The following is a 15194-nucleotide window of genomic DNA, read 5'->3' as shown; positions in this document are numbered from 1 at the left end:
TGAGAGGAGAAAACCGTAATTAGCACGGCGCACTTTAATTTTTAATCTCGACCAGACAATGAATTTTAAATGAGCTCAATGTTTCCATTTAGCATGCATACATTCATAAACAGACAGACAGACAGACAGACACATACACATCCACACACACGGGCGTGCGCACGCACGCACGCCCCCCCCCCCCCCCCCCCCCCCCAACAACAACAAATAAGCATAAACGCACGGGCACCCATACATGCACCTACCTTCTATGGGTATTTCTGTCTGGTTTTGTGCTCGGAGCTACTGTCCGCCAGTGCCACATATATGGGTTGATCACCTCTGTGGTATTTAAAGCCGTGTCACTACCCATAGTTCGTTTTAAAAAGGTACCCAGTGTGTTATCTCCTAGTTTCATTGCTGTTAATCAACAATGTTCAATAGGCACATGCCAGTGCTGATAAAGGTTTCAATAAACGTTAGGACAGTTTGTGATTAAGCGAGGTATATTTTGGTTTCTTATCAACCCAAGCGTCACGATCGTATGAATAATCTTAGTTAGTGGTATAAGTGTTGCCCTAACGGTACACATGTATGATATTGATGATATCAATTACAGGGGTTTTTCCTGAATCTGACACTTGTACATTGATTTGTGACGCAAGCGCATTGACACAACTGTATGCCTTGGATGTAAATAGTTTGAACTTTATTTTCATAAGAACGTTTTCATGGCTTTGAAAGTTCTCCTATCTGTCTACACGTAATTGCATCAGAAGTTAATGGCAGCGCTGTATACATACGTGTATCAGTGAGTTGTGTCACCTGGTTACCGGAATCCACTGGACATGAGTTTCAATTCCAGGTTCATATTGACAGCCAACCATACTGAGTCACGTGCTGTATATTATTTTATTACTAGAATAAGTACAGAGATATGTTTTCACTCGACTTTTCTTTTCAAGTCACCTCACCGACATTTCGCCTATTAAAAGGCGAAGTGGGGAACAATCATCTGATGTATTGACATACTCAGCCCTACAGTGTATGAGTGAGTGAGTTAGTTTTACGTCTCAATCAGCAATATTCCAGTCATGTGGCGGCCCATCAGTATAGAAAGAGAACCCCTTAACGTGGTGTGTTTACTAAACACCGCATACACTCTTCAAACAAAGAAACGCATAGGTAGTTTTGACAGCAATTGTTATCAAGACGATTGCTATGTTTGAATTCCGTTAATTAGGTCGTGGTTGTTGTGTATTGTCCCCAAAAGCACAAAAGGTGCTGGTAAACGTTTGTCGTAAATAGGGAAACTGATAACTGATCAACTAACCTAGGGCACTGAGGTAGGGCAATTATTTCTATTAAATTTTAAATAACATAAAATTTAAATAACTGCATTGTAAGGGTAAATAATCTATGCCCGAATCGCTATATCTTTCAAATCCTGCGGCCTCACCTCCTCCCACAGCTAGTGTAACAGGTGTCGATCTCGCCAAAGGAAATGTCAAAGTCTTTCCCTGACCTTCGAAATCGCCTGACCTGAACCCAATTCAGCATCTACGGGGCAAACTTGATCGACGCGTCCGTAAACATTACCATCGTCTTTGGACACTCGCTGGAAAAAAGACCCACACAGAAACCCACGCAAAGACTTGTCCAGACCATTCCTTGTCCGTGTCTAGTAGTGGCTGCAAGGAGTGGTGTCACTAGTTACTGACCCCTTGAGTCCACACAATCATGTTTAGCGAGTGAACTGAACTAATGCTGGCAATGAACCTGGCAATAATACCCCTGTGTCGAATTTCATTCATCCGTAGTTTTAATACATTTCCTTATTATTGACCTATGCGTTTCTTGTTTAAGAGTGTATGTAGAACGCGATTACGAATGCCACGAATGACCATAGCTGATTGTGGAAATTCTCTGAAATTTCAGGTTTGGATAAGAGGTGATGCGAGTCGATACGTTCTGATACAAATTGTTGCTCTTGGATGCGATATTGTCACGATCTGGCCCCAATTTCTCGAAACAAACTTAAGTTCTTAAATCTCAAACTGAGTTTCAGAATTTGAAACAGCTGAATTTTTAACTCAATGGCAGTTTTGAAATATAAAAGTCCAAACAACTTAAGTAATCTATCCACGAAACTCAAATGGTTTCCTATAGTTTGAGTTTACTGCTGATTTCAGTTTATTCTGTGAAATGCGTTTTCTAAGATTTGAGTAAATTCTCAGACTTAAGTCAAAACTCAGACTTAAGTTTGTTTCCAGAAATCGGGGCCTGATGTCCCGTTCAGGTACAATCTCATACGTTGTGACAGGATTGTCCATACCGATTCCACGACTGGGTTGCGATCTGACACGATCATCGGGATCGGGGTCCCCGATTTGGGACGATATGGTACGTGCAGGTAGGTTTCGCTTTGTTCATCATGAACCGATGCGCCCCGATAGCATATAGGATATGGTTGTGGTTGCGATGTCTTTCACGATCACGATGGAGGGTGATCACGGTTTGGACCCCGACGGTACGGTTGGAACCCGACGGATACGTATATAGCCCGACTGAACTTGGATTTCATTGTTTCTTGAACTCCTACAGAGTGAACGTGATATAGGTCGAATAGTGTTGAAAAGTCTGTTCTGTGCACCTGTACACATTTCCACTGTCAGAGATGAATTGGAAAACACTTAGATTCATCTGGAAAAACACAAATCAGTCGACATTTGATGTTTTCAAACATCAATTAAAAATTGAAAAAAAATAGAAATCCGAATGCCTTGTAAAAGTCAAGGGGACATTTTTTTCTTATAAAGAATAATCGTTGAAATGATTCATTGTCTCCGAACTTTACTGTTCGGTTCCTGCATTCCACGAGTCCACAATCACAAGTAAGAATGCACATGCTGTTCTCTATTATCTGGCCACGCCTACAACAGGTGATTAAAATCTGCATACAGTCCCTGAAGCCACCATAAACGTTCGGTTTTCCCATAAGTACACAGGTATGTATCTAGGTCGATGGTGCTTTGGGGGGTTTCGGTCACGTCAGATTTATTACTTTAGTTGACGTGACATTTAATAAAAGAGACGTTACGTCAAGCTTTGTGACGTGTGTCACAGGTGAGGAAGAATACGTTGACCTCTTCCTCGAACACAGGAATCATTACCCTTTGAAGGTGATAAACACGTTTTAATGATATAGTCGAAATCGTACGCCGAAAACACTTTAGAAGACACTACATATGGAATAGGTTTTAGCGTGTTTTCTATGTGTTTGATTTCTTCAGGCTACTGACAAAGGTCTGTTCGATGACAAATTTTAACAGGTCATTGAGTTGATGAAGAAAGATCACATTTTTATGGCTATGTATAAGCTCTAATTAAGTCGTTGTACATCATCTAACTGGGTTCCAATCGACGTACTGAGTCTCCTATACAAGCGTGGTACATCAAAATCATTTATTGTACAGGCAACGTATCCCCAGTCTATTGTAATATCAACTCATGTATGCATTCTCTCTATTTGTGTCTCAGGTATCACTTGCTTGACGACGACATTAGAATCTATGTGGAACCGTCACCTTCCATTTGGATCTCCATAACATTGTAATCATTGTTCAGGACAGAATTTTTAAAATATTCGATAAATGGCACGTACCAGTACTTGCGACAGCAAATTAAATATTTAGAATGTTGCTAACGTGAATTCTCGCATAAATGGGTCACAGACATGTACTGCTTGAAAGTCTGATCGTGTGGACAAGTGTTCCAATGGCGTCTTATCAGAGAGAGACAGGAATAAATTCAGAATCACGATGACCTAGATCCGGGTTTACAAAGCTAAATGTTAGTGTTTTGGGGTCAGAGAGTACGTATGGGTTTAAATGAAGCAAAAAGAGAATGACAATAGCGTTATCCGTTTCTACTTAGTACTTAGTACGACAATAATTTGCATCATGTCTTGCCGATCCTTCGTTCATTTAAAGGTTTACGCTAGTGCGTGTAGGCAATACATATGATAATAATACGAAAGTTATGACTACCTTCTGCTAAGATCGCTTAGTGGAACCGGACCAAAGAATCCAGGAGCCTAACGTTTATGGTATCTCTTTGGTAATGTGAAGGGTTAAGGTCGTCTTAGTGCTAAGATCACTTCGTGGAACATGGCCCACAACTCTGAGTGATCTGACGTTTTTACGCTATAAATAATATCAATTAACCTTTGCACTTCGGTTCTTGCTACGTTAATCCTTCTAAAAAAATAAACAAAAAACAAAAAACAAAAAAAAAACCAAAAAACGAAAAGGAAATTGTTTTCCTTGTCTGTTTGAATCTCGATCGTGAATGTTCCCGGAATGTTCCTGGAGAGAGAGAGAGAGAGAGAGAGAGAGAGAGAGAGAGAGAGAGAGAGAGGGAGGGAGGGAGAGAGAGAGAGAGAGAGAGAGAGAGAGAGAGAGAGAGAGAGAGAGAGGTTCGAAGTGTACATTCGGCTCTTAATTTTACATATTTTGTTTCCTCTGAAAAATGTCCGGCCATTTCAAAAACATTAACTAAAATATACTAAACGATAATGTGAACGTAGAGTTTGAATATATTTTCCATTTATTTGCAGGCTGTACAGGCGTTGTGGGATGTGTTTGTACTTACAGTTTGTGTTCTTGCTGCTAGCATGGCAGGCCCATGGTAAGTGTACTGCTGCATGAACACTGAGTGAGTGAATGAGTTTAGTTTTAGCAATATTTCAGCAATAGCACGACGGGGGACACCAGACAAGGGTTTCGCACATTGTATCTAAATGGGGAATCGCACCTTGGTCTTCGGCGTGACGAGCGAATGGTTTAACCACAAGGCTATCACCGCCCCAACACGGACAGCGATAGTGTCCACATAATAGTTTTCCTTATCCATCGTTGTTATTAGAAATATCCCGACAGGTTATTCCCTCAAGTCAAAAGTAGTTAGTAAACCGTCTAACAATAGAAAGTGTAATTAAAAAGTGGGGTTTGGATACTTTGAACCGCTGAAAGTTATGGAATTCTAGACGTGAAATTGTCGCGTTGTCGTCCTCTCGAAAACAAGAAAAGAGAGGCAAAACTAACCAAAGCGTGACAATGCGACGACGCGACAATGTTCCTTCCAGTATTCCATATAAAGTTGTCCCGGAATCAGTGCGCGAACTCCTTAAAAAACAACTTAACCTGTGTCAAATATATTAACATCGATTATCCATTTTTTGTTTGTTTTATGGTTAGGCAACGTCTCACACGGGTAGGTGTGTACTTTTTTATACCCAGGGCGGTGGGTTAAACCTAGCACCTAAAAGTTCGTTCGTCACGCCGAACACCCGGGTTCGATTCCACATATGAGTACAACGAGTGAAACCCATATTTGGGTTCCCCGCCGTGGTATTAGTGTAGTATTGCATAAAACCAAAACTCCTTCACTCATCCACTTTTGTCCGACAGTTTACTTTCTTGTAGTCGTGTGTTAAGAGCTATGTGCTGTGAATTTATAATAGGTAGGTATGCGAAACTTGTGACAGTGTGTAAGAAAACAAGTCTGTAACTATGTTTCTTAAAAGGCATCTCATATATGACATGTTATGTTTTACTTTGGTTTTGTTTAACGTCGCACTCAGCAATATTCCACTTATATAGCGGTTTGTAAATAATTGAGTCTGGGCTTGGGCATGGATCTACGCAACTGGGATACGACGACAAGACAAAGGCAGTGAACCTGACCACCCGATCCCGTTAATCTTCCGTACCGTGATAATATCCAGATTTTTAAAGAAGTTCAAAAATATATATTAAAATCTAAAAGGTTCAGTGATTGGATATAATGTTACTCATGTAAGGAAATCATATATTCCCTATAATCATTTGTTATATATGGTTTATTCTCTTTTTGTATATATCTTTCTATTCCTGTACATAGTTTGTTTCACTTCATGCATGTAAGCATTGTATATAGGAGACTGTTTCACTAAGTTGGGATAACTTGTACCCAATCCATTCTCTGGGATAAATATGTTTAAAAGAAAAGAAATCGCCTGTTACGACAACCATGTGTTGCTGAAGGTCAGTTCTAACCTGGATCTTCCGACCCGTTATGGAAATCATGTTCAGAACTACAATGAAAACAATGGAATGTATCTTGGACTTTGTTGTATATAGGAGAGGGTTTCACTAAGTTGGGATAACTTGTACCCAATCCATTCTCTGGGATAAATATGTTTAAAAGAAAAGAAATCGCCTGTTACGACAACCATGTGTTGCTGAAGGTCAGTTCTAACCTGGATCTTCCGACCCGTTATGGAAATCATGTTCAGAACTACAATGAAAACAATGGAATGTATCTTGGACTTTGTTCGGTAACGTACGTTCTTGTTCTTCATCAACAGCGGCGGTGAAATACCAACGGTTCTGCTACTTTACCGGCTGGGCACGCTACCGTGCCAATCCCGTGGCCTTCAACCCTGAGGACGTCAGCGTTAATCTGTGCACACATCTGTCTTTCGCCTTTGCCGAAATTGACTCCACCGGAACTAAAATCATCCCTGAAGACCCCACGGACGATCCACAGATGTATGAGTACTTTCATTACCCTGGATAACCTTGTCGACATAGCACTTCCAAGTTTCGTGTCACTGCATAGGTGGATCCAGGGGAGGGTGCAGGGGTACGCACCCCCAAGCTCTTTTGTCCCTTTGTTATTAAAGGACTATTGAAACTCTGTCGAAAAAGGAATGTGCACCACACCACCACACCACCACACATCCCAACACCAACCCATCCTCACCCCTTCCTCAGTAGAATGCACCGAAATTTGTAAAAAAAGCTGTATCCGCCCCTGCACTGGCTACCCGTACTCCAAAATCACATGAAATCAGGAAAAGAAGAGACAGAAACCGCAAAATACTCAAAACACTTGTACTTAAGTGCTAATTAATTTTTAATTTTTATGTTGCATATAACCATTTTCTTCACCCCTGGGCTTTGATTACATCATTATTGCAGGGTAATGTGCAAACTTTATGCAAATATGGTTCCACAGGTGATTTATAAACACATGCACGGTTCCTTTTCCTCTGTTGTTCTCACGAAACATATTTTTTCATCCTCATGTGTAAGAGAATTCAGATGTGACACATATAGAAATTAATCACTTTGTTGAAACCTAGGATTCCTAACACTTCTAAGGGCCACAACTCTGTTCAGGAAACTGCGACCGCCAGTGTATTTCTCATTAACATACCTAATCGACGACGTAAAACATCTATGTTTTATCTTTTGCTTTTAAGGTACAGACGGTTTACTAGCTTGAAGAAACAGGATCCCAACATAAAAATGCTTCTGTCTATTGGGGGATACAATGGGAAGCTGAAAGAATTCTCTCTTCTGGCATCAACCGATAACAACATTAACACCTTTGCAGCAAACGCTATCAAATTCTTGCGTAGCCGTAATTTTGACGGCCTTGACGTAGATTGGGAATTTCCAGCAACGAGAGGAGGCCCCCCAAGTGACAAACAGCGCTTCACAAGGATGATCCAGGTGATCCATTGCTTAAAGTCCTTGGAGTCATAGAAAGGACAGCGTCGCTTTATCACCTTCAAGATAACGATTCGGTCTCAATTTATTTTACAGTGCGAGAGGCAGAGAAGATCTCTTCAAACTTCATTTCAAAGATGCGCAGCTAAGGCATTTCACGGAAAACTGCAAAATCATTCAGTGTGAACAGAGAAGTAGTCTTTCGGACTGGCTCGGTAGAGTAGTCCTGTGGTTGAACACCCAGGACTCTGACATGTCTGAAATATTGCAAGCGGCGTAAAACAATGCTCACTCACACCAATGGAAAATTACAAAGAGGTGACTGTAGTTGATATTTCACTTTGACTATCTTAGTAACCTGTGATATGGCATGACTTTCTCTTTAAGCTCCTACGTCAAGCTTTTGACACCGAGGCATCTCAGACGGGCAATGAAAGACTTCTACTGACTGCAGCCCTGTCCCCAACTCCTTATCAGATTGGCGTGTCGTACGAGCCTGTCAAAATCGCTAGGTCAGTACTGGCGTGTTATCATAACCGATACATCGTTAGATCAGCACTGTTGTCTTATCATGAGTCATACGTCCTCAGATCAGTACTGTTGTCTTATCATGAGTCATACGTCCTCAGATCAGTACTGTTGTCTTATCATGAGTCATACGTCCTCAGATCAGTACTGTTGTCTTATCATGAGTCATACGTCCTCAGATCAGTACTGTTGTCTTATCATGAGTCATACGTCCTCAGATCAGTACTGTTGTATTATCATGAGTCATACGTCCTCAGATCAGTACTGTTGTCTTATCGTGAGTCATACATCTTCAGGCCAATATAATCCTCGAGACCAAAACATGAGGCACAAGCGCCTCTTGATTAAATTGTCCAGCTCACTCTTCGACTAGTACATCCATGATTAAACCATTTTCAGTAATCTTGATCTGATAAACCTGATGACGTATGACATGCACGGAGAATGGGAGGAGCTGAAAACGGCAGCTCACCACTCATCCCTCTTTGGGTCGCCCACCGACAAGACCAACAACGTCGTAAGTGACGCATGCGTATCTTGCTATCTGGTTAGCAGGGATGAGAAAATCTCTTTGAGGCTATAATGTAACTGTTACAGCATTGACATGGTGTCTACAACTGAGATTCCCCGTCTGTAATGAAGCAGATATGCCATATATACTACAGCGGAAGCTGTCAAAACCGGCATCTGTCCAATCTGGTTAGTAAACCGGATAATTTCTGCAGTCTCAGTGAGTGCCGGTTTAGACAGCCTCCACTGTATTGTAATGTTAAGATGCTCTATAATCGCCATTGTGTTGACACGTAAATCGGTGATAGGTCAAGGTGTTATCTCTTGGGGTGTCATAATGTCACGACCTCTCGTGCCATAGCCTTGATATGCTGTTTATTATAAACAATTCTTCCTCATTTGAAACGTTTGGGTTTTGCAGGACTACCTTGCCACGTACTGGGCAAATCTGGGCATTCCAAAGGACAAGATTCTGATTGGAGTTCCCTTTTATAGTCGGACGTACACTGTGTCTGGAGGGAGTGTGAGTGGCCCTGGCAGGGCGGGGAACTACACGAAAGAGAATGGGACACTTGCGTACTATGAGGTGAGTGAGACAGTAGCGTAAATTCTGAGGAAAGCAGAACACTAGCCTACTGCGAGGTGGCCGGACACTAACGTGTTGTGAGGTAATTGGACACTTGCATACTGTGACGTGCGGGACACTTGCGTATTGTGACGTGCCGGACACTACCGAATTGTGACGTGCGGGACACTAGGGTATTGTGACGTGCCGGACACTACCGAATTGTGACGTGAGCAACTCGTGCTGTGAGGCTCTTGTACACTGGCATATTGCGGTAGTACTAGTGTTGTTTTAGATCCCATCGTTATAACTAACATTTGCTGACTGTCGGACTGAATTTAGTTTTACGCATCTTTTTGCAATATTCCAGCAACATCACGGCAGGGAACACCAGAAATCATGGGGGTTTGACACATTGTACCCATGTACGGATTCGAACCCGGGTCTTCGGCGTGACGAGCAAAAGCTGTAACCACTAGGCTACACCACCGCCCCAACTTACACGTACATTTAACGTGGTTGCGATAATATCAGCAGGTATGAAATTAATTTTAACTGTCATTGAAAGTACACTCACTGGTGTCGATGTATACAGGTGTGCAAGATCCTGCAGGACGGCGCCACTGGTCAGCGCATCGACGCACAGAAGGTCCCCTACCTGGTCAGCAAGGACCAGTGGGTGGGTTATGATGACGAGAAGAGTCTGGCGGACAAGGTGAGGCCACCCTCTGTCGTCAGGAAAGCTCTCTTGATATCCCCGGGGATACTTAGATCATCTAATGTTTTGTCTTTTCTCTTCTTTCTTTCCTTCCTTTCTTGTGGTGAGACAAGTTTCAAACGTATTCACGGAAACGTTTATACGTGCTCTTTCAGTTCAGTGACAATCGTCAAACGTTGTGGTTTACCATGGGGAGTAATGATTTTTATGTTGTAGGTAAAATACGTCATCGACAACGGGTTTGGCGGCGTGATGGTGTGGGCCCTGGACATGGACGACTTCAGCGGCATCTGCGGCAAAGCTTTCCCTCTAATGAACGCGGTGAATAACGCATTTGGGATTTTGGTTGGATAAAGAATGTTCCTACTTTGGGCGACGTTCTGTAATGTGAATAAATTCGTTGAGCTATTTTCTTTCCCATTTTTCCCTTGCAATAGAAGGTTAAAGGTTTTTCGGAGAAATCCTTGTTGGCACTCATTCTTTTTCTCCTGGTCATCTGCCAGTCAGCTCAGAGTGAGTGAGTGAGTGAGTGAGAAGGAAGGAAAGGAGGAAACCTGCCGCACAGCTATGGTGGTTACATACCTATTTGGAGCGAAAAGAGGTTCGAACCAACGATGGTAGGACATTAAACCGCTGGGACATTCGCATGGCCCATCAAGGTACAATGTCATAACATGGTATATGATTCAACTGCAGTGAGGTAAAGTATCTTTATCTTTATCCTAGAGGTAAAGCATCAGGGAGGTAAAACATCTTAGAGGTAAAACACCATGGAAGTAAAGCGTCGTAAAGATAAAACATCACTGAGGAAAAAAGTCCGTACCTGGAAGTAAAATACCATGGAGGTAAAACATTCTTGAGATAAAAAATACTCAATATAAAACATCCCGGAACGTAGCACACAAGAGTAAAACATACTGCAGGTAAACGTACAGAAGGTAAAACATACTGACGGTAAGCCGTACAGGAGGTAAACCATCCTGGAGGTATACATACAGGAGGTAAAACTTGCTGGGGGTAAACATCCTCGAGGTAAACACACAGAAGGTAAAACAATATCGGGGATAAAATAATACTGGCGGTAAACATCCTCTAGGTAAACATACCAGCAGTAAAACATACTGAGGTAAACATCCTTCAGGTAAGCATACAGAAGGTAAACATACAGAAAGTACAACATATGTAGAGAGGGGTAAACATCCTGAAGGTAAACATACAGAAGGTAAACATACTGGAGGTAAAACATCATGGGGGTAAAACTCCTGGAAATAAAACATGCTGGAGGTAAAACATCCTGGAGGTAAAAATACTGGAGGTAAAACATCATGGGGGTAAAATTACTAGAGGTAAAACAACCTGGAGGTAACCATACTGGAGGTAAAACATCATGGGGAAAGCATTCTGGAAGTAAACCATACTGCAGATAAAACATCATCGACGTAAAGAATCCTAGAAGTAAAACATACTGGAGGTAAAACATCATGAGGGTAAAGCATTCTTCAGGTAAAACATCAAGGAGGTTAAACAACGTGGAGGTGAACATCATACTGCGGGGTTAAAACGTGTTGGGGCAATTATGAGCATGGTTTTCAACTAAACATCTTAAAGGTACAACATCACTGAATGATGTGAAAACTAATGTTAGTGTGATAACATTTGTGAAGCATGACGTGGGACTAAACAGTAAACGTAAAATGCCACATCATACCAAGATTAAAACATGCGCACACACACGCGCGCGCGCACGCTCGCACGCACACACTAACACACTAACATACACACAAAACAAACAACACACACACACACTAACGCACACATTAACACTAGGGCATTGTACAACCTAACATTAGTAAGATGAAATATGGGTATTATCTACAATTTGATATCAGTAAGATATAATATGGGTATTGTGTGTATCTGAACATCATAAGATAATATATGAGTACAGCGTGCAACTGAACATCATTGAGGAAAACATTACTGACATTGCTGTTTATTAACATTATCAATGGGTTCCTGAAAAGAAGCATTATGGAGCAAGAAGTAAGCAATATATTCACAGACTTTATTGTCAGATCGATGGGGTAGCCCCGTGGTTCAAGCATTCCCTCGTTTTGTCCAAGGCCAGGGTTCGATTCCCAAAATGTGTACAACGTGTGCCGTCTTATTGCTGGAATATTGCAATAACCATACTTCATCCCTCATACAGGTATATTTGGTCTCTATCAACCCAAGCGTCACGTTCGTATGAATAATCTTAGTGGTATAAGTGTTGACCTAATGGTACACATGTATGATATTGATGATATCAATTGCAGGGTTTTTTCCTGTATCCTGTATCTGATTTGTGGCAGCGCTGTATACATACGTGCATCAGTGAGCTGTGTCACCTGGCTACCGGGATCCACTGGACATGAGTTTCAATTCCAGGTTCATATTGATAACCAACCATACTGAGTCATGTGTTGTATATTATTTTATTCCTAGAATAAACCACAAGTACAGAGATATGTTTTCGCTCCACTTTTCTTTTCAAGTCACCTCACCGACATTTCGCCTATTCACATTCAAAGGCGAAGTGGGGAACAATCATCTGATGTATTGACATACTCAGCACTACAGTGTATGAGTGAGTGAGTTAGTTTTACGTCACAATCAGCAATATTCCAGCTATATGGCGGCCCATCACAATAGAAAGAGATATTGTCACGATCCGATCTCCCGTTCAGGTACGATCACACACGTTGTGATAGGATTGTCCCTATCGACTCCACGATTGGATCGCGATCTGACACGATCATCGGGATCGGGGTTCCGATTTGAGACGATGTGGTACGTGCAGGTACGTTCCGATACGTTCATCGCGAACCGATGCGATCTGTTGTAATCGGGTATGATTGTGGTTGAATGTCTTTCACGATCACTATGGAGGGTGATCACGGTTAGAGCTACGGCTGGACCCCGACGGGCACGTATATAGAATCTACAGAAGAATAAAACTATAACGTGATGATAGAGTTACCTAAATCTACAGAAGAATAAAACTATAACGTGATGATAGAGTTACCTAAATCTGCAGAAGAATAAAACTATAACGTGATGATAGAGTTACCTAAATCTGCAGAAGAATAAAACTATAACGTGATGATAGAGTTACCTAAATCTACAGAAGAATAAAACTATAACGTGATGATAGAGTTACCTAAATCTACAGAAGAATAAAACTATAACGTGATGATAGAGTTACCTAAATCTACAGAAGAATAAAACTATAACGTGATGATAGAGTTACCTAAATCTACAGAAGAATAAAACTATAACGTGATGATAGAGTTACCTAAATCTGCAGAAGAATAAAACTATAACGTGATGATAGAGTTACCTAAATCTGCAGAAGGACAAAACTATAACGTGATGATAGAGTTACCTAAATCTGCAGAAGAACAAAACTATAACGTGATGATAGAGTTACCTAAATCTACAGAAGAATAAAACTATAACGTGATGATAGAGTTACCTAAATCTACAGAAGAATAAAACTATAACGTGATGATAGAGTTACCTAAATCTACAGAAGAATAAAACTATAACGTGATGATAGAGTTACCTAAATCTACAGAAGGACAAAACTATAACGTGATGATAGAGTTACCTAAATCTACAGAAGGACAAAACTATAACGTGATGATAGAGTTACCTAAATCTACAGAAGAATAAAACTATAACGTGATGATAGAGTTACCTAAATCTACAGAAGGACAAAACTATAACGTGATGATAGAGTTACCTAAATCTACAGAAGAATAAAACTATAACGTGATGATAGAGTTACCTAAATCTGCAGAAGAATAAAACTATAACGTGATGATAGAGTTACCTAAATCTGCAGAAGAATAAAACTATAACGTGATGATAGAGTTACCTAAATCTGCAGAAGAATAAAACTATAACGTGATGATAGAGTTACCTAAATCTACAGAAGAATAAAACTATAACGTGATGATAGAGTTACCTAAATCTACAGAAGAATAAAACTATAACGTGATGATAGAGTTACCTAAATCTGCAGAAGGACAAAACTATAACGTGATGATAGAGTTACCTAAATCTGCAGAAGGACAAAACTATAACGTGATGATAGAGTTACCTAAATCTGCAGAAGAATAAAACTATAACGTGATGATAGAGTTACCTAAATCTGCAGAAGAATAAAACTATAACGTGATGATAGAGTTACCTAAATCTGCAGAAGAACAAAACTATAACGTGATGATAGAGTTACCTAAATCTGCAGAAGGACAAAACTACAACGTGATGACAGAGGTACCTAAATCTGCAGAAGGACAAAACTATAACGTGATGATAGAGTTACCTAAATCTACAGAAGAATAAAACTATAACGTGATGATAGAGTTACCTAAATCTGCAGAAGAACAAAACTATAACGTGATGATAGAGTTACCTAAATCTGCAGAAGAACAAAACTATAACGTGATGATAGAGTTACCTAAATCTGCAGAAGGACAAAACTATAACGTGATGATAGAGTTACCTAAATCTACAGAAGAATAAAACTATAACGTGATGATAGAGTTACCTAAATCTACAGAAGAATAAAACTATAACGTGATGATAGAGTTACCTAAATCTGCAGAAGGACAAAACTATAACGTGATGATAGAGTTTACCTAAATCTACAGAAGAATAAAACTATAACGTGATGATAGAGTTACCTAAATCTACAGAAGAATAAAACTATAACGTGATGATAGAGTTACCTAAATCTACAGAAGAATAAAACTATAACGTGATGATAGAGTTACCTAAATCTACAGAAGAATAAAACTATAACGTGATGATAGAGTTACCTAAATCTGCAGAAGAACAAAACTATAACGTGATGATAGAGTTACCTAAATCTGCAGAAGAACAAAACTATAACGTGATGACAGAGGTACCTGAATCTACAGAAGAACAAAACTATAACGTAATGATAGAGTTACCTAAATCTACAGAATAAAACCATAACGTAATGACAGGGGTACCTGAATCTAGAGAATAAAACTATAACGTAATGACAGGGGTACCTGAATCTACAGAACAAAACCATAACGTAATGACAGGGGTATCTGAATCTACAGAACAAAACAATAACGTAATGACAGGGGTACCTGAATCTACAGAACAAAACCATAACGTAATGACAGGGGTTACCTGAATCTACAGAATAAAACCATAACGTAATGACAGGGGTATCTGAATCTACAGAACAAAACTATAACGTAATGACAGGGGTACCTGAATCTACAGAATAAAACCATAACGTAATGACAGG

The 15194-nt window shown here is 40.4% G+C and overlaps 1 protein-coding gene across 1 annotated transcript; it reads left to right on the top strand.

The window, feature by feature from the left end:
• Positions 1 to 2890: 2890 nt before the first annotated feature.
• On the top strand, positions 2891 to 10320 carry LOC137284531 (chitotriosidase-1-like). Its single transcript, XM_067816366.1, has 9 exons — positions 2891 to 2987; positions 4598 to 4668; positions 6389 to 6572; positions 7289 to 7541; positions 7926 to 8050; positions 8466 to 8583; positions 8998 to 9162; positions 9737 to 9856; positions 10076 to 10320. Exons 2-9 carry the CDS (start codon positions 4617 to 4619, stop codon positions 10211 to 10213), a joined length of 1155 nt encoding a protein of 384 aa, XP_067672467.1. The 5' UTR covers positions 2891 to 2987; positions 4598 to 4616; the 3' UTR covers positions 10214 to 10320.
• The last annotated feature ends 4874 nt before the right edge of the window (positions 10321 to 15194 follow it).

The sequence above is a fragment of the Haliotis asinina genome, chromosome 5, assembly GCF_037392515.1.
Source record: "Haliotis asinina isolate JCU_RB_2024 chromosome 5, JCU_Hal_asi_v2, whole genome shotgun sequence".
Lineage (NCBI taxonomy): Eukaryota > Metazoa > Mollusca > Gastropoda > Lepetellida > Haliotidae > Haliotis > Haliotis asinina.
The sequence above is the reverse complement of the archived record's forward strand: the minus strand, read 5'-3'. Positions and strand labels throughout refer to the sequence as shown.